The following is a 20,374-nucleotide window of genomic DNA, read 5'->3' as shown; positions in this document are numbered from 1 at the left end:
CCTTGACTGACCAAACAATGAACACTAGTTTTTCATGTCATACAAGTAACTTTCAAAGTTTAGGAGATCTTATTGACAAGAAAAAATAGATCTTGCTTTGGGAAAATTGGGGAATCTTGATGTTTATTCTTGATGATCTTATTTTTTAAAATTTATTTGTTTGGATTTGAAATGTACCTAACACTATGTTTAGAAAGTCATAGAATATTACTAACTAGTTGTGTATTTTTATTTTTATATTTATTATTTTTTTTATTGAATCATAGTTGTGTATTTTTATAAAAGTTGCTTCCTTGCTGTGGGTCTGTTTAAGTGAGAGGATTGGACCAGATGCCCTTCAAAGCCCTTCTACCTTTGAAATCTTTTCATTCATTCTAACCTAACAGTAGAAAAACAAAGATTGTGTTCTAGCTACAAGAGGATTGGGGGACCCTGGACTCTTGAGTAGAGTCACTTTGAAATTATTATTTATTGTAATATATTTTGATGAAAGTGAAAAATGTCTTTAAATGATAGTTTAAAAATATGTTATCTATTCTTTGAGGACTTGATTTTTACAACTGCAGTTAAATCCTTTTCACCATTATTTAACTTGTGATTTTTTTTTTTAATATTATAGTCTGAAGATAAAGCCAAATATGATACAATTTTCGATAGTTTAAGCCCAGTGAACGGATTTCTGTCTGGTGATAAAGTGAAACCAGTGTTGCTGAACTCTAAGTTACCTGTGGATATTCTTGGAAGAGTAAGATATTATTAAATTCTAAATGTAGTTTTTATGCATTTTAATTTTAATTATATCTACCAGGAGCACTTTATAGCTCATTGTTAACAAAAATGCAGATCTTATTTTAAAGTTGTGTTATTACACAGAATTTTCTGTTCTGACTTAATATATAAAATTATTGCCAATTTATTTCTGTATTTGGTTATTCCCTGTGAAATATGAGTGGCTGAAATTATTTATGTAAGTCCCTTAAGTAGGATTCTTTTAAAATATTAAGTAGGTTCTTTTTTCTTTGTGCTATACACTCTGCCTTCCCAGTTGCTTGACTTAATTTCTAGGGACCATCAGTATTTTACGTCTGCTACCTACTCCATGGCTATATCATCCGGGTCTTGTTGTAAAGAATAGTTTCATCTCTGAAATCATAAATTCTGTTTTCTACCTTTAACTTCCTGTCTTTCTAGATCTCTTTCCCAGATACTTGCAAGACTTAAATTTTTTGATTTCACCAAAACCTTTAAATCTCAGACTCCTTTACTTTCCCTCTTTTTTTCCAATTTTTTTTATAGTGGTCAAATATACATAATACAAAATTTACTTGACCAATTTTAAGTGTACAGTTCAATGGTATTAAGTATGTTCATATTGTTGTGCAAACATCCCCACCATCCATCTCCATAAGTCTTTTCATCTTGTAAAACTAAAACCCTTTTTAAAAATTTAAAATTATTTTATCATTATACAATGTAAACATTTTTTGTGGTCCTGTACCAATTTCTCCCCTTCTCCTTTCCCACTTCTAGTGGACTAAAACTCTATTCCCTTATCGTTTGAATTTACATTTTTCCTCATCCAACTTGGATTTTTTGATCTATAGTTCCATTATTCTTCCATTCTCCTGCCTGGTGAAAATCCAACTTTGCATGAAGCTAATTATCTGGCTTCTGTGTGGTTGCATGTGGAGTACTGAGAAAGTGTAATAAGATAGGTCTTACCATAAATTTATGATCACCAGCTTCAGCTGAGCTTCTCCCTACTGCCCAGCACTCTTATTGTGTTTCAATGATTTCTCTACTTCTCTTCATATTTCAAATCTCATCTACTTTTTAAAAACCTTCTGCCCTTTCTTTAGTTCCCTACTTAAGCAGATTGCCTAGGGTCAAATTCTGGCTGACCACTTCTTAGCTGTGTGAACTTGGGCAAATCATTAGAAAATCATGTGTCAGTTTTCTAATCTTTAAAATGGTCGTAATTTCTAGCTTGAAGGGCTGTAGGGATTAAATTTGATAATGTATGTAGAGTACTTAGTACAGCACTTATTACATACTCTTTGAATGCTGGCTGCCATGATGATAATGATGATGACCATCACAACACCAGAACTAGTACTTTTACTACTGGATCAGTGTTGTATACATTAGGTGGTCAATACATAGTGATTTAAAAATTATTTTTTGGCATTGTTTTCCACTAATTATTTCTCCACTGTGTGGACAGTATGAGATATCCAAACTATAATCTTGCCATTTTATTACTTAAAACTAACCTTTTAGTAGCTTCCCATTGCATTTAGAATAAAATCCAAATACCTTTCAAGGCATGTAATGACCAGGCACTTGCTTATCTCCACTCTTATCTCTCACCAGTACACTTTCTCTTCCTGCCCACAGGTAGCACATGAAATGAAAGAACATTAATCTTTCTCATTTCTTCTCTTTTTAAGGTTTGGGAGTTGAGTGATATTGACCATGATGGAATGCTTGACAGAGATGAGTTTGCAGTTGTAAGTAACCTAAAATATCTTAAACATCTTAATTTTCTTTTGTGAAAATTTCCACTTTTATTTCATCCTTAGAGGGAGGCTATATTTCCATCAGATTGTTGGTATGAGCATTTTTACCTAAAATTTATAGGCAGTCGATAAATATCTTTTGGACAAATAGATAACAGAAAATGTGTTTTGCCATCTTCCTTTAGGAATATGTGCTTTGTATAATGTACTGTAAAGATGCTGAGTGGTATTACATTTTGTATCCCAAGTTTACCACGTATCTCAGTACCTATTGCTATGGAATAATTTTGTTCCAAGTGTATACCCTAATTTTCACATTCATTTCATTAAAAGCAAACATGAATATCACTAGTCTCACTTCATTTATCAAGTTATAAAAGTTTTGACATCTTATCTGAAGACACATTTTCTTAATAATTGGATAGTTAATTCCAAATGAGGTTGCATTCATCTCTTCCTTAAAGGTTAGTTAAAACTGCTGTGAACTCATCAGTGGTAAATCTCTAATCCTCCTTTTACTCTCTTATTTGGAAATTAGTCTGTTCAAATTTTCTCTTTATTTTGCTAAGGAATTGTCTTTTTTTTTAGTTTTAAACTTATTGCCACAAATTTGCATTATTCTTTTCATCTCTTCCGAGTTTGTGTTTTTGCTCTTTTCTCATTCCAAGTCTTATGTATTTTTTTCCTTCTCGTTTTTTGTTTAATCTGATTTTATTTAGTTTACTGATCTTTTAAAAGAGTCATCTTTTGGATTTATTTATCCTTTCTATTATGTTTTGACTTTTTATTTCATCCTTTTTAGCTTTTATCCTAATTTTCTCTTCTTAGTTTATTTTTGTTTACTTTATTACTTTTTTAAAAAATGTCTTAAAGATGAGTACTAAATTATTTTATTTTTTATCATAGATTTTTAGAGTTTTCATAGATTTTAGAGCTTAGCTCCTCTAAGCAAAGCAGTTAGTGGTAGAGCCAGGGCTGAACTTGAGCCTTCCGTAGTCATGTTCTTTTTTTTTTTTTTAAATTTTGGAATGATTTTAGATTTACAGAAAAGTTGCTGAGATAAACAAAGAGTTTCCCAATACTATTTTCCCTTATTGTTAACATATTTCATTACCATGGTGCATTTGTCAAAATTAAGGAACCAACATTGGTGCATTGCTATTAATTGTACTCCAGGCTTTATTTGGGTTTCACTAGTTTTTCCTTTCTGTCCCATGATCTAATCTAGACTATCACATTGTATTTAGTTGCCATGTCTCTTCAGTCTCTCTGGTTTATGGTAGTTTTGTCATTTTTGCCTTGTTTTTCATGACCTTGACAATTTTGAGGAATACTCATATTGGCCGGTTATCCTGTAGAATGTCTCCCAGTCTGGGTTTGTATGATGTTTTTCTAATGATTAGATTGGAGGTATGGGTTTTTGCGAAGAATACTGTCTTTCTAAAGCTATTGTCTGGCTAGGCAATGGTGGGCAATTGTCAGAATCCTATATCTAGGGCTAGGACTAGGGGTTAGGGCCCACAGACCCTTCAAAACCCATTGTATAGACTGGATCACAGATCCATCATATGCCAGGCTGGGTCACCAGACCCCTCAAATGCCTGGCTGGGTCACCAGACCCCTCACACACAGGTCCACGAGCTAGGTAATTGGAAAAGATCCCAGGAGCCGTTGGCAGACAACACGAGCTCAGTCCTCACCTTCCTCAGCAGCAGCAGCAGCTTACAGCAGCCTCCAGCAGCAGCAGAGGTGGCCTCGCAGAGGGTCCTGGGGGCCCTGGAAGCAACAGCTTGCAACAACAGCCTCCAGCAGCAGTAGCGGCCTCCCTGTGGCATCCCCAGGGGCATCCTGGGGGCGGCAGCACCATGGACCAGAGCTGCTCATCCTCTGTACTTAAGTCCGATAACCCAGAACACTGGATGCAGTCAGACAACCCAGGAACACCTAGGTGCACATGAGCAATTACATTAGACAATAACCAAGGAACACCTGGGCGCTTGTGCACATTTACATCAAATGCTCGGCAACACTCCGAACATCTGAGGGAGCCCTGACTATTATCCTATATTTTCCCTACAAATACCATGGAGGTGAAGTGCCTTTGTCATCACATTATATCAGAGGGTACATGATATCCATGCGACATCACTGGTGTTGTTAACCTTCATCACTTGGTTAAGATAGTGTTTGCCAAGTTTCTCCACTGTAAAGTTACTAGTTTTCCCTTTTCCTACTCTGTTCTTTGGACGTGTAGTCTCATGCCCTTTTTACTTTGCTCTCTATCTTCTATCTATTGTTTTTTACATTTTTACTAAGGCTTGAATTTATCTGTCAGGTAAGTTCTTACACTGAAAGTAGTCTAAATTTTTGTCAGTATCATTTGTTGGGTCATGATGTGAAGAGTTTGTGGCACTTGGAGATTTATAAAGGAGCTGTACTTGTCCATATTAGCATGTATCACGTTGTGTGGACATTTACATATCTTCTGCTTCTATTGGGTTGTAAAAGTGAGGGGTCTTTTCACTTTTGTATTTCTAGTGCCTAACACAATGCCTGGTGGCCATAAATTCTTCAGTTAATGTTTTTTTAAACCAGATTGATGAAGGTAACTTGTACTACTTGGAAAACACAAGAAGTGCCTGATATTTTCATCCCAGATTGCTCTTTTAAGAAATTATAACTGGCAGTTCAGCTGCTTAAGTAGACCACTGAGTAAGTAAAACTCCTAAGGAAACTCCTAAAAGGACTAGTTCTCAGAGTATGGTCTCCCATCAGCAACATCAACATCAACATCAGCATCATTTGAGAACCTATTAGAACTACAAATTCTTGGGCTTTGCCCACGATCTACTGAATCAGAAACTTGGGTAGGGTCCCGGAACCCGTGTTTTAAAAGCCCTCCAGGTGATTATGATGGCCACTAAAATTTGAGAAATACTGCCTAAAAGCATGGAGAATGAAAAAATATTAGAGGATATGAGCAACTGCTAGTAACTAACTGCAACAGTAAAACTAAATCCTTCTTTCCCTGCTGTCCCTGAGTAAGTTTAGATTTATTTTTGATGCTTTTATCAAAAAGATATTCTAAATCTTATTAAAGTGTCTGTGTCTGTGTAAATGCATTTGCTCATACATTTCAGTTTAAAAACTAGTTACCAGCCAGATTTGGGTGGGGGGGGTGAGTATGATGCATCATTTGATCTATTTGCTGTTTTAGTTTTAGGAGCAGACTTTGAATAGGATAAGGTACAATGTAATAAAAAAAAACAAATAGAATCACAACTGAAAAAATTTTGGCTTCAATTTTGTCGTGGAAACTATTTTCAAGACAACATGTAATTAATTATATATATTTTAAACTTTCAAAAAAAATGTGTTTATTGGCAGCAGATGGCTAACATTGCTTTTTTGCTTCTAGTATCCACTTTTCCAGGAAATGACTCCCATCCGCAGTGAGAGGAGTGCTGACTCGCGCATTCTAGTCACTTCTCTTAGCTCAGTACCAATCTAATAATAATTCATATATTGTGAATTTGGTTGAAAGTATGTGCTAGCCAGATTGTTTTCTTCCTGGAGTTTCAAGCTTTTGCAGATAGAAAGTTTGTGTGTTTCTAAAACTGAAATTGAATTCTTCTGAGTTGGTTAGTGAATGGGGAGAAGAAAATTCTTGATTTGGGTCAGATGGTTAAGTGTGGTCCCTGGACAGCAGCATCAACATCACCTGGGAACTTGTCAGAAATGCACATTCTCAGGCCCAACCCCAGCCCTACTGATTCCAAAATTCTCAGTGCAGGACCCAGAAATCTGTGCTTTATCTTATCAAGCTGTCCAGGTAGTTACAGTGCCCACTAAAATTTGGGTATCATATGTTAAGGTTTAGTTTTATCAGTTGTATACGAAAGCATGGTGTTATAAAATTACATGTGTGCAACTAATACAGGTGATCAAATCTGGAAAAAACCAGAGCTGAAAAAACCTGCCAGATACCAAAAAAAAAAAAAAAGAAAAGAAAAGTGAGTATTGTATTAGGCAAGTTACTTACCCTCTCTGAGCCTCAGTCTCTTTATTTGTAAAATGATATTAGTAATCATGGATCAGTGTTGTTGTATTAGGTGCTCTATAATTTTCAGTGAAAGAAACAATTAAGAAGAAATATTCAATCTTTCTTCCAGGTGCTGCTGGAATCTTTCTAGAGGTTCTGACTTACTTTTAATAATTTCATATGCTTAAAGATAGCCAAGGAAACTTTCTATCTTCTGAAAGTCTTGAAAGTACCCTGAATCCTTTAAAATGGAGGAGATATATCCTGGGACAGTCTATATGCAGGTTGTCCCACTTTGTGCAATTTTATCAATTAAAAATATTTTAAAATAGACAGTACATTCTCATGGTTCAGAGATCAATACAATATAAGAAGGTATTCAGTGAAAAAAATCCTAGTTCCATCCCTGCCCTCAGTGCTCCATTACCCCTTTCTATTACCAGCCACTTTTCTTAGTTTCTTGTTTATTCTCCTAGAATTTATTAATGCAAATTTAAACAAATATGAATAATTATTTTACAAAAGAGAACACTATATACCCATTATTCAACACTGTACTTTTTTATATTTAACAGTGAATCTTGGATATCTTTTCACTTGGAGAGCTCCATGATTCTTTTTTTCCTAGTTAACTTTATTGAGGACTACCTTACATACAACAAACTGCATTCAATTTAAGTATATAATTTGATGAGTTTTGACAATTAATATCCCTGTGAAGGCACCACCACTGTTAAGATATAGAACGTTTCCCATGATTTCTTTTTTATTGCTTCATAGTATTTCATTGTATGGATGTACTGTAATTTTTCAAACCAGTCTTTTGTAGATGGATATTTGTGTGCATATACAAACAATGCTGCAATTAATAACCTTTTTTATACAGCATCTTGTATGTAGGCAAGTAAATCTAAAGTATGTATTTCCAGATATGGGATTAATGAACTAAAGGGGAAATTCATTTGTAACTTGGTAGATGTTGCCAATTTGCCCTTCATTGGAGTGGTACCAATTTGAGTTCTGTAGGGGGTTGGATAATTTTCCCTCTGCCCTTCTAAGTTCTTGGCTGGGACCCCTGTAACAATAGACAGATTAACAAGAGAAAAACAAATTTATTAAGATATATATTTTATATGTACATCAGAGACAACTCAGGGTAGGAGTAACTCTTAAAAATATGGTTTAGAACTCAGGCTTATATAGCATCTTTTATAAAGAACAATAAATTTTTATAGACGTGACAAGACAAAAGTCTCTAGGAGCTTCAAGTTGTGAGAAGGCAAATATATGGGAAACTAATGGTAGATAAAGGCTAGTTAGTAAAGTTTGTTATGTAGATTCCTCTGGTGCCCTCTCCAGGCTGATATGGGCCTAAAGTCATTTTGGGGAGGAACTTTTGTCCTTCCTTGTACAGAGGGAAGGAGAGACACCTTTGTAAATTTATGTCCATCTTTTCAGCAATTACTGGAAAAGTGGAGAGCTTTTCTTTTCTTGTATATGCTTCTTCTCAGTTGCCTTCAGCTTCAGATAATCCTTATGCCAAAGTGGCGTGTTCTGGGATGGCACATTCTGCTACTCCTCAGCAACCACTAGTAATGTCTAAGAGTGTCTGTTCCTCCAGTTTACCTAAGAAAATACATTATGGAACTTTGTATTTTTGCCAATTAAGTATTTCAGTATAGTTTTAACTTGTAGTTTTCTTATCAGTGAAATTGATCATATGTTCATATGTTAAAGGATGGTCCATTTGTAATATTTATTTTTCTGTAAAATATCTGTTCATACTCTGTCAGTTTGTCTGTTGGACTTTGGTTTTTCTTCTGTTAATATCTAGGAGCTCTTTATATATTAGGGAGATTACCTTGTTCTTTGCAGATATTTTTGTCCTCCAAATTGTCATTTGCCTTTGACATTGCAAGAACTTTAGTTGAAGGTTATATCTCTTAAGTTTTTGCTATTCAGGATATCTTCCTAAAAAATTGCTTAGCTTTGATTTCTTTCCTTTTCTCCCTCTTTTCTGTCATCTCTTCTCTTTTCTCCCCTTCCCTCCCTCCCAGCCTAGTTTCTTAAAAAAAAAGATTTGAGACAGTATGAAGATGATTTATTGTTGAACAATAATTAATGGGTGAATGTGGTCAAATGGTTTTAATATATATGATTCTGGTTTATCTATTTTGAAGGCCATGTTTTTGGTATACTGTGCACTGGAGAAAGAACCTGTGCCAATGTCCTTGCCTCCAGCCTTGGTGCCGCCTTCTAAGAGAAAAACGGTCAGTATGTTAGGCTCTAAGTGGTTGATCCCTTCTTCAACATCAGCCAAGGAATCTTACCACTCCTTACCACCTGTAGACATTTTACCTACCAAAGCACCGTTAAGACAGGTATAGATTTATCAGTGTTAAAGGATTTTTTTTTCTTAACAAAGTGCATGGCATTTAACAATTGATTACTTGATAAAGACAGAAGGAGAAATCAAAGCGGTCAAAGACTTCAAGCTCCCTCTGGTTGAACCTGCATAATGTGATATTCCAGAGGAGACAGCTATTCCTTATGCATTTGGCCTTAGGTCATATAGGTGTTTCGCTAGCTTTGCCTTGACCTACCCGGAATTAAAGTTGGAGATGGAAGATGCTCCATGCTAACATGGCATGCTTACCGTGGCATAATTAATAGTTGTTTTTGTTTTTATTTATTCTCTAGTTAACTCTTGATTCTTTGAGATCAAATTATCCAGTTCTGGGTTGTCCAAGGCCTTTTTTTCCCCTCCAATCTGCCTTTTGTCAGGTTGAGTAAAGGCAAATAATGACAGGATATACAAATCAGCCAGTTCGGCTATAGTGAATAGATGAAAACTATATAAAAAATGAAGATTGAGAGTTATCTGAATATTTTGTCTATACAGACTCTCCTACTTATCTATATTAATGTGGGCACTTGTAAGTCAAGAGTTAACTGTGCTTGAATTTACTCATTACTTAAAAGAAGAAAAAGCAAAATGGGCATCTATAAATACAGTTCTAACTGACATATGTCTTTCTTCTGTTATTTTCTCTTTACCACAGCATTTTAATTGAGATGTGATGGAAGTGATATACTGTTACTGTAGTTAGTAGAGTAGGATTGTTCAGAATTTGAGACAGATACTGCTATGGGTTGAAAGATCGACACTTCGAAGTTTGTTTCATTTTGACAGAAATACTGTTTTTCTCCCCCCCTGTAGTGGGTTGTAGCCCCTGCAGAAAAAGCTAAATATGATGAAATCTTCCTGAAAACTGATAAAGATATGGATGGATTTGTATCTGGATTGGAGGTCCGTGAAATCTTCCTGAAAACAGGTTTACCTTCTACCTTACTAGCCCGTATTTGGTAAGACTTTATTTAAATTGAATTTTTAAAAATATGGTTTTGTATCAACTCCAGTTTTATGCCTTCTTATTTTTAGTCATTTGTAAATAGGACAGTTTTTGTTTCAGAATTTTCACAGAGAAAATTTAAATCTGACGAATTCTACTGGGTAACGGAAAAAAGCTTACAAGAACAGATTACCTGAAGCTTTATGAGATCGACAGTGTCAGTTAATTGTTATTAGAATGTTAAAATGCAGCATCTGTTTAATTTATATATTAATTTTATATTAATTAAATATAAAATTTTAAGAGAGAATCCAAATATCTGAAATTTAAGCAATGTAAAGAAGTGTCTTCAAGGCATACCTTTATAATTCTGTAGGGTAAATGTATACTTTTATACCTTTAAATAGGAATAACACAGTTGTTTCTTTAAAAAGACATGTTAGTGTCTTTAATGAATTTCACATTAAATGAGATAATGTTTATGAAAATTTTTTGTAGTGTGCCTGCTACCAATTCACCTAAATATACCACAGCAAACATCAGAAGTAGAACCACACAGTTGCAAACAGAAACTTAAAAAAGAATAGAGGAAGACAGTAGATCTGCCTTAAAAGGAATAAGAACCCAAGACTGGGAAAGATTAAATACACATAGCAGATAACAGCTCCCACTTTCTGGTGCCTAGGCTAGGTGCTATGCTCAATAAATGGCAGCTGTCACGGGCTTGGCATTATGCCTGGACTTTTTATGGACCTCTTCTTTAAATCTCATAGTAACATTACAAGATGAGAATTATCATCTCCACTTTGTAGATGTGGAAACTAAGGCTTGGAGAAGTTAAAACATTCAGCTAAGGTCATAAGAATAAATAACTAGAAAAGCCAGACTTCAAGGTTTATTTGACACCATAGCCCATAGTCTTTTCATCAGGCCACACTGGCTTTCAATGAATTATACAGATCAGGATTTCAGAAAGCTGAGGTCTTTTAAAAAAAAAAAAGAAAGAAAGAAAAATAGAATAAAACGTTTGCTGTTTCTCTTCAAGTGATTTTGTAAAGCTTTCCACATTGCTACCTTCTCCTCACATGTGATCTCCATTTGCTGCTGTTCTTTTTGCTTTGGCTTGGTGATCCTTCTATCCTCCTACTCTAAAAATTGCAGGAAGCAAGCCAGCAGGGAAATTTTTGCTTTTTTTAGAATCAATTCTAGTGCCACCAACGAACCAAAATTTGTTGAGATTTAGATTTCGTTTTCTGTTTTTGTTTTTCCGCATGAAAAGTTGTGAATGAAAGGTTTCATTTTTAACATCTTTTAATTATTTTTCTTTTTTTTCTTTTATCAATATAAGTGTAGTTGATTTTCACGTCCCTTTACCAATTCCTCTTTTCTTCCATCCTCCCCCCCATCAACATCATATCTGTTCACTTAACAAGGTCAAGGAATTGTGATTGTTGTGTCTTCTTCCCCCACCACCCTCCATTATTTGTTTGTATATTTATTTATTTATTTATTTTTAGCTCCCACAAATAAGTGAGAATATTCGCTATTTTTCTTTCTGTGCCTGGCTTATTTCACTTAATATAATTTTCTCTAAGCCCATCCATGTTGCTGCAAATGGTAGTTTTTTTTTTTTTTTTTTATAGCAGAGTAGTAGTACATTGCGTAGATATACCACGTTTTCCTTATCCACTCATCTGATGATGGACATTTGGGCTGGTTCCAACGTTTGGCTATTGTAAATAGCACTGCAATAAACGTGGGAGTTGGCTATTGTAAATAGCGCTGCAATAAACGTGGGAGTACAGGTATCCCTTCGACATGATTTCCATTTCTCTTGGTATATACCTAGCCGTGGAATAGCTGAGTCATATGGAAGATCTATCTGTAATTGTTTCAGGAACCTGCATACCATTTTCCATAAAGGCTGCATCATTTTGTAGTCACACCAACAGTATAGGAGGGTTCCTTTTTCTCTGCAACTTCACCAGCATTTATTATTCTGTCTTTTGGATATTAGCCATCCTAACTGGAGTGAGATAGTATCTCAAAATGGTTTTGATTTCCATTTCCCTGATGCTGAGTGATGTTGAGCATTTTTTCATGTGTCTGTTGGCCATTCGTATATCTTCCTTTGAGAAATGCCTGTTCAGCTCCTTTGCCCATTTTTAATTGGGTTACTTGTTTTTTTGCTGTTAAATTGTTTGTGTTCCTTGTATATTCTGGATATTAATCCTTTGTCAGATGTATATTTTGCAAATATTTTCTCCCACTCTGTTGGTTGTCTTTTTACTCTCTTAATTGTTTCTTTTGCTGTGCAGAAGCCTTTTAGTTTGATATAATCCCATTGTTTATTTTTCCTTTGGTTGCCAGTGCTTTTGGGGTTGTATTCATGAAGTCTTTACCCAATCCTACTTCCTGGAGTGTTTCGCCTGTGTTTTCTTGAAGGAGTTTTATTGTTTCAGGATGTATATTTATTTATTTAATCCATTTTGAGTTGATTTTGGTATATGGTAAAAGGTACGGATCTAGTTTCATTCTCCTAAATTGAATATCCAATTTTCCCAGCACCATTTGCTGAAGAGTCAGTCTCTTCCCCATTGTGTAGAACTTGGTTCCTTTGTCAAAGAGGCCATTCTCCCAAACTCATTCTATGAGGCAAACATTACCCTGATACCAAAACCAGACAAAGATAAAACAAAAAAAGAAAACTACAGGCCATTATCCTTGATGAATATAGATGCAAAAATCCTCAATAAAATACTAGCTAATAGAATACAGCAACACGTAAAATTAACATCTTTTAATTTTAAAAATTGGGGTAGTAGGGTATGTTGGGATTCTTTGGCCCACCACAACTCTTACTCTGTAGTAGTTCTGGAAATTGGTAAGAAAGCACAAAGTAAACCCAGATTAGGGTCCCTGCTGAGCACCAGGGTGGACATTTTTTTTTATGGTCTTACTTGATCTACCTCTTCTAACATTCAAGTGAGTTTTGGACAAGCTGCAAGTTGATACGACTGTCTTTTTAAACTCAGCTCATTATTTTTGGAAAGGTACATTGTCATATTACTTTTCTTTTGGATTTTTAGAATGGTCATTGTGACATTTATATACTGTTCGCTTTATTTGTACAGGGCACTATGTGACACAAAGGACTGTGGGAAGCTTTCAAAGGATCAGTTTGCCTTGGCTTTTCACTTAATCAATCAAAAGTTAATAAAGGGCATTGATCCTCCTCACATTCTTACTCCTGAGATGATCCCACCATCAGACAGGGCCAGTTTACAAAAGGTAAGACAATTTAAAAGAAAACCTGAATGCATTAATAGAAAGGAACAAGTGCTATATCAGATGACAGACTTGATTTGGATGGAATAGTGGAGAAAATGTATCTGGATAGGAGCAGAACAGAATACTGTTTGTGGTTTAGTTTGTGCCTATAAATATGCTCAAGTGCCTTGTATAAAATCCTTGTTTACCCCACCATTCGTTACACATATGACAGTTATATTTTCTAATCTTAAAATTGGAAAAATGTGGCCTTATTTTTTCCTTCTTGGATTTGTGAATTAACTTTTATGAAGAGTATAAAAGTTAAATGAAAGATATAAAAACTAAATTTTTGTGTTTTACTTGATGATTCATTCTTACAGAAAAAAATACAAATTTGAAAACAAAAAAACAAAATCTAGGAGATGATTGCTTAGTATCAATTTTACATCAAAAAAGTCCCCAAGCACCCTACCAGTGGCTCACTTGGGAGAGTGTGGCGCTGGGAGCCCCGAGGCCACAAGTTTGGATCCTATCTAGGGATGGTCGGTGCGCTCACTGGCTGAGCGTGGTGCGGACGACACCAAGCCAAGGGTTACGATCCCCTTACCGGTCACAAAAAAAAAAAAAAAAAAAGTCCCCAAGGAAACATTATGTTGAGGATAAAACTGTGCGGTTTTTGCCATAGATAACCCTTTATTCCTGAGTATACACTGGAACTTCATATCTGAACAGCCTAGAAGCAGGTTTTAGCTGCTTTTGGTTTCTGATCAACAGTGGTAATTTTCAAAATGACATTGTTTTAGCCATGTTGTTCCTTGATTTTTCTTTCCTCATCTAGAAACACTTTCTAGTATAAGTGCATTTATAATATCTTGTCCTTTAACAGACCTTCAAAAGGACTTGCATACTGTAGTGACTATTTGCCTTTAAAAATACTTTGAATCTTTAAAATTTAAAAATAAGTACTTTGTATCTTTAAATCTCTTGTGGCCTATAAAGTAGCCATTTCTGTGATAATTCTTCAGAATTGTGTATAATAGGAGTTGTCAAATGTATGATATGAGGAGAGCTCTTTAAAATATCAAAAGAATATTTTGGTTTTATGTTAATTTTGTCACATAGGTTAAAAAACCTCTCACTTTAACAAATCTAATGAAAGTCAAAATTGGACTTTTTCCAAGTAAACTAAATGGAATTTACAGCTGCCAGATATAGAGAGTTACTTATAGGAGTTTTTGTACTTATTTCTAATAAAATAAATATTTGATTATCTGCTTTGCGAATTTTTGCGGGGAAGGGGGCATTTTGTGAATTTTTGGAGATTTCTTGTGATGTATGATGTGGGTTCCCTAAGTTGAGAAGAAGGCTGAAAATGATGCCACCCAGAAAGATAAAGGTTACTGCATTTGTATTAATGCCTTCTTGCTATATAACTGTATCTCAGTTGTAGGATACTGTGTCATTTCATCCTTTCTTTCACTATGTAGGTTTTTTTTTTTTTTCTCATTTTATAATTGACTGAGTCTCCTACCAACACAAATTACCAATATGACAGAAATTTCTGAGGCAAATTATGTTTGTTCATTGAAGTCTCTAATGTTAGTAGCCACTTGCATCTAATTGTATCGGGTATGCGGTTTTTATTTAGTAGATTTGCCTGAAGTCCTTTCCATAGAGCAGATACCTTTGTCTATTTAGTCAGATGTCAGTGTTATTCATTGCAGTGGGATTTTATTAACTGTTGTCTTATCTATTAACAAAATTTTAAACTTAAAAATTAAAATTTGCATTGTTTTATCTTTCAAGTAATCTCTTGATAACCTGATTTTTTTTTTTTTTAATTTAGTACTGCATTTTTTGCAGCTTTGACTAATCCTTTTTTGAATATTGCTTTCCTTTCTGTGTTTTTTCTAGTTTGGACTGTTTTTTCCATTCTGCAGCACTCTGCTTTTCGCCTTTCTTGTACTGTCAGTTTCTTAACTCTACTCTCTCTCAAGGTTAGAGCTTTATTTTATGCCTTTTTTAGCATTATGGTTTTTGGCTTATGAGATACATTTTGAAATTAGAGGTTTTTAATTCAGCAAAGTTGATGCAGAGAAAATAACTAAACAGCATGCTTTTGTCACATGTCACTTGGTCCTTGTGTTCATTTTAGTGTGCCTTCTCTGGGCTCTGACCCACTTAAAATCACCAAAGTGGGATTTTTGTGTAATGTACAAAACAGGGTGAGCAAAAATACTTTGAAAGAAGGGGACATACTGTATTTTTCTTTGTATACCCTTCATATACCAGGTGTAATGTTAGCTGAACTTTTTCCATGCTTTCTGGTTGCGTGCCATTTTAGAATCATCTGGGCTATCACCTTCTAACTTGTTTGAGGCTAAACTAATTTGTCTCACTCTGTCTTCTTATTGGATGATATTTTTAATAGCAAAAGACTGTCAAATGTGAGTCTTTTCTTTTGAGTTAGAGTGACAGAAGAGGTATGGAAGTCATGAGTTTCTTATACTTGCACCTCTGATAGCAAAATTTCTCAGTAGCATTTACATGGTGAAAGTGAGACCATGTGCTAATTTTTCTTTTTTTTTCACCTGTCTAGCTGTGTGTCCGTGCTTAGCTCATAGGTCAAGTTTAAAAAGAGTTAAAATCCTAGTGAATAACTGTCACATTCAGAAAACCATTTTAAAATTTCTAATTTAATTTAGCATTGATAAGGACTGTGTATCGGTGGAGCAAAAAATAGTTGAGTTATATTTGACACAAATCTGTAATTAGTATAATATTGCGAATAGCAGTAATTGATGAGTTTAGGTATTGGTAGTCAAAACAAAACAAGTCAGTATTAAAAATGCAGAGTTTGGGTATTGATAGTCAAAACAAAACAGATCAGTACTAAAAATGCAGTGTGGCATAAAGAAATACAGAAAGAAATATTTGCCATATTTAATTGATGTACCTGTTTATTAAGTTTCTTTTTAGAGAGTAATGTTTTTATTTACCTAAGTGATTTAATATGCAAATACAAAGGGGCTTATGTGAAAGAGCACTTGAATTTGAATTTAATCAGAATACTTGATCAAACTACCTATTAGCTGGGTTCAACTTTGAGCAAGTCATTTAATCTGTTTCCTCAGCTTTAAAATGGGGTTAATAATAGTAACTGCCCTACCTACAACTCACTTTTCAAATTAGTTTTGAGAATTGACTAATGGATTCGAAAGTACTTAGTAAATTGTGTATGATCATATAAATGTGAGGAGATGGGATATTGTAAGCTTCTATGTTTCTTCTATTGTGTGAGCTGGTGACTTATATTAAGTTCATAACAGCATAAGTACTAATACTCAGTTTTATGTTCACTGCAAATAATGTCATCAATATATCTTAGTTTTTATGTGTTTAGTTTTAACATTTCCAGATGATGATTTTTCTGTTATTTGTCAGTCGGGTTGTAGCACTGGTCAAGCGTTTGAAGGAGCAGTTATATTTTTATATAGGGCATCAACAATGGTTCACAAAGGAGATTGAGCCAAGGTGGAAGCAACTCATTGGGAGGCATACATCTTTTAAGAGCATATTCTGTTGAAGAGTTAATTGTAACAGGAACTTAAGTTTATAAAATATTATAAAGCTTATAGAGTGACTTCATATACATTATTTTGTAAAGTGGGCAGGGCAGACATTATTTCCCTATTTTACAGGTGAAGATTATACAGCTAGTAAAATGGCAGAGCCCAGAATAAACGCAGCTAGATTTTCTAATTATAAGTACCATTCAGAGAATATTTTTTGGTATCTTCATTATTGGAAGAAAACCATTTGTAAAGGATGTCATATATGAAGACAGTCTCATATATGGTGATATTAATAATTACTATGGAACACGCCTGAGCAGTTGGTTTTATTTTAAATAGACATTAAAATATTTAACAAAAGTAAATATTTGTTGAATTGAATAAAATCAACCACGATTATAATTGTGATTCAACTTTGTGCCAGGTGATACAAATGCAAATAAATCACCATCCTTCTCCCTAAGAAATTTGCATTTCAGTGGGGAAATTAGTTTATATATCTGATCTGTGTTTTATGCAAGGTTCTGGATAGGCTAGGATCAAGTGACAAAGACATTGGGATCTGAGGTGGGGGGTACATATTATAAAATAACAGCTTTTGGAGAATTTAAGGGAAATGTCTTAGTATATAACTAAGTATATAATTATATAATTGCACTATATATGGTTTTCTTAATTAAAAAGTGTAATACAGTAAAGTATGCAATACCTTGAATGCATGTAGAGCTTTTAACTTTTTTAGTGCTTTGCCGTATATTACATAATTTTATAGTAATAATGTATAATTGTGAACTTTTTGTTTTTAGACCATCATAGGATCAAGTCCTGTTGCAGATTTCTCTGCTATTAAGGAACTAGATACCCTTAACAATGAAATAGTTGACCTACAGAGGTATGTAAAGTAAAATTACAGCTGACTTCATGAACAACACACACACTCACACACACACACCCTTCTGTTTCTAATGTATATTTTGGTAAATGCTACTTTATTTGGTTGAAGGTGTACCATAGTTCTACTTGAATGGAATCACTGTGCCTTATTTCATCAGATATAAGTGAACTTTTAATTGCAAGATATGCTATTTTCTTATATACCATTGAAAAGAAGACAAATCACTGCCAAATAAAGAACAGTATGCTATTAATTTTAAGATACAATTTGATTTCAGATAGTGAAAAATAGTAAAAAAAGTATGTCTTTGAATGAATGAAATATAGTTTTTCTCCAACTTTAGATATTTAAGGAAACATTAGATATTATCCAACTTTAGATATTATAAGGAAAACATTATTATTTAATACATTTGATGGAAGGAGTGTTAAATACAGACACCGAGCCAAGAGCTTTCATAATTCTTATTTGGTCATCACAAAAACCTTGTGACTTCAGATAGTGGTGGTGGTCCTATTTTACAGGTAAGGAAGTTAAGGTGCTTAGATTATTTTGCCCAAAGTCGTACAAACTTGGCAGCTGTAAAGCCAATACCCTGATCCCAGGACTACTTAATTCTAAGTTGAATCTTCTTTCTTAAAAGGTACAGTGTAGGATAGACTGAAATTCAATTAAATTTGAATCTGAGTACAACAGGTATGATTGATATTTCCTCAATTCCTTTGTTCCCTGGAAACTTCATGGTAATACTCATTGTAAAAAGGACTACCTAAAATTACTTTTTAAAAGGTGAGACCTTTTAAATATCACTTTTTTGTGATATTTAAAAAAACTTCACAAAGTTGAACCCATGGGAGAGCATGATGCTGATAACACCAAGGTCAAGTATTTGGATTCCTGTACTGGCCAGCTGCCAAAAAATAAATGAATAAATATCACTTTGTATTTACTCCAGCCTTTTTTGAACCTTTCTGTACTTTGAAGCAGATAATGGCAGATACTGCATTTTATTGATGGTACTGAAACATAAAGGGATTAAATGACTTATCTAGTTTATACAGCAAGAACTTGGCAATGATCTTACTTCATCTGTGAGACTGCATTGAGATTGCTGTAGATAAACTTTGTTGTTAGAACTTTTTTGGTTGCCAGGGGTAACACCCCAAACTAACTTAAATGAGAATGAATTTGACTTGTGAAACTAAAACCTTTTAGAGGAAGGGATGGCTTAAGGCATAGCTTGATATTCAGGCTGAAATGATATAATCAGTTCTGTTGCTCTCTCCATTTCTTCTTTCTACTTCACCTAGGTTGGTTCCATCCTCAAACAGACTCTTCTCCCATGTTGGCAAAAGAGCTAAAACACATCTAGGCTCTTGTCCTTACAATTTAAAATTTTGTGGAGAGTGCCTTTCTTCTGGCAGTTCCTGGGAAAGTCCTGAGATTCGATCTGATTGGCTTGGCTTAGGGCTGTGCCCACCCCTGAACCAGTCAGTGGCCATGGATTTATAGGTTATTGAATTGTCATGAACACTGTCCCGGGGGACGAGGAGCAGGTGGTTTGCCATCAAGATCCAGATGGAGGAGAGAGCATCCTTGAATGAAAATTGGAGGCTGTTGCCAGGAGGAGGAATGAATCCTGGGAGGCAAATGTCTACTTCAGGCAGTCTAGCTTTAAATCTGCAGTAATTTCAATCATCGACCTTATTATCATCTACCTCTTTGAACAAAATGACTTGACATTTTGTAAATTTAGTCTGGCACCTTTTAAAATGTCATTGTTTAGTTTTGAACATATCTGCTTTGTGCTAAATTCTACCAAGTTCTTAATTCCTGTTCAAAAATTTGTCTTTTAGGGCCGGCCCCGTGGCTCACTCGGGAGAGTGCAGCGCTGGTAGCGCCTAGGCCGCGGGTTCGGATCCTATATAGGGATGGCTGGTGCGCTCACTGGCTGAGCGTGGTGCAGACCACACTGTGCCGAAGGTTGCAATCCCCTTACTGGTCAGGAAAAAAAAAAAAATTTGTCTTTTACATAAAGCCTTCAATATTGGAATCCTAGAAAGTAAACAAACAAACAAAACTCCTTGAAGATCATATAGTCCATTTCTTCCTTACTCGTGGGAGCAAATTCAAATCCAAAGTCACACATCAAGTCAGAGACAGTGCTGGCACCAAAAACAGGTTTTATTATAAGTTCGGTGTTCTTTCTATTATATAACTCTCCCCCTTATTAAGATTTTTTAATTTTTGGCTTTGGTTTGAAATAGAAGTAAGCATTTAATTACTGAGTCTATAATGGTGTTTAGACTTTTCATTTTCATATGCTTTATAAATGGTCCATAAACATTTTTGTTTGCCTTACATATGTAATAAACATTTTATAGTAGCTAGATTTGAAAATGTCTTCTGTGCCATAATGAGACTCATTTGTCTATACTAAAATTACGATTGTTAAAATTCACTTTTGTAAGTGGTGGTATTAGGTATTAGGTCACTATTACCGAGTCTTTAAGGTATTACATTATAAAACTTTGCTTTCATTATTGCAAATGACAATTTTTTCTGTGCAAAGTGTACCCTTCAGCCTTTAAATCTTTTATTAATATTTCAGAATGTGATGCCTATTACTACAAACCAGGAAAAAAGAACTTAAACATATTTTGTTTGTGGCTTTTACTAAATTGTTATGACAAAAGATTAACTCCTGCTTTGTTGGT

At 34.6% G+C, this 20,374-nt stretch overlaps 1 protein-coding gene across 4 annotated transcripts in view; it reads left to right on the top strand.

Moving 5' to 3' along the window:
- Window positions 1–20,374, top strand: part of EPS15 (epidermal growth factor receptor pathway substrate 15) — a 116,948-nt gene that overhangs the window by 33,060 nt on the left and 63,514 nt on the right. For 3 of the 4 annotated variants that reach the window (XM_063104956.1, XM_063104953.1, XM_063104955.1), the window contains exons 7-12: window positions 620–745; window positions 2,451–2,510; window positions 8,742–8,942; window positions 9,782–9,927; window positions 13,049–13,205; window positions 17,569–17,654. In XM_063104956.1, coding sequence (XP_062961026.1) covers window positions 620–745; window positions 2,451–2,510; window positions 8,742–8,942; window positions 9,782–9,927; window positions 13,049–13,205; window positions 17,569–17,654 — 776 coding nt within the window. The remainder of the gene's footprint in view (window positions 1–619; window positions 746–2,450; window positions 2,511–8,741; window positions 8,943–9,781; window positions 9,928–13,048; window positions 13,206–17,568; window positions 17,655–20,374) is intronic. The other variant, XM_063104954.1, reaches the window with a different exon arrangement.

This window comes from Cynocephalus volans, chromosome 8, assembly GCF_027409185.1.
Source record: "Cynocephalus volans isolate mCynVol1 chromosome 8, mCynVol1.pri, whole genome shotgun sequence".
Lineage (NCBI taxonomy): Eukaryota > Metazoa > Chordata > Mammalia > Dermoptera > Cynocephalidae > Cynocephalus > Cynocephalus volans.
Note: the sequence above shows the minus strand (reverse complement) of the source record. Positions and strands in the feature narration are given on the sequence as shown.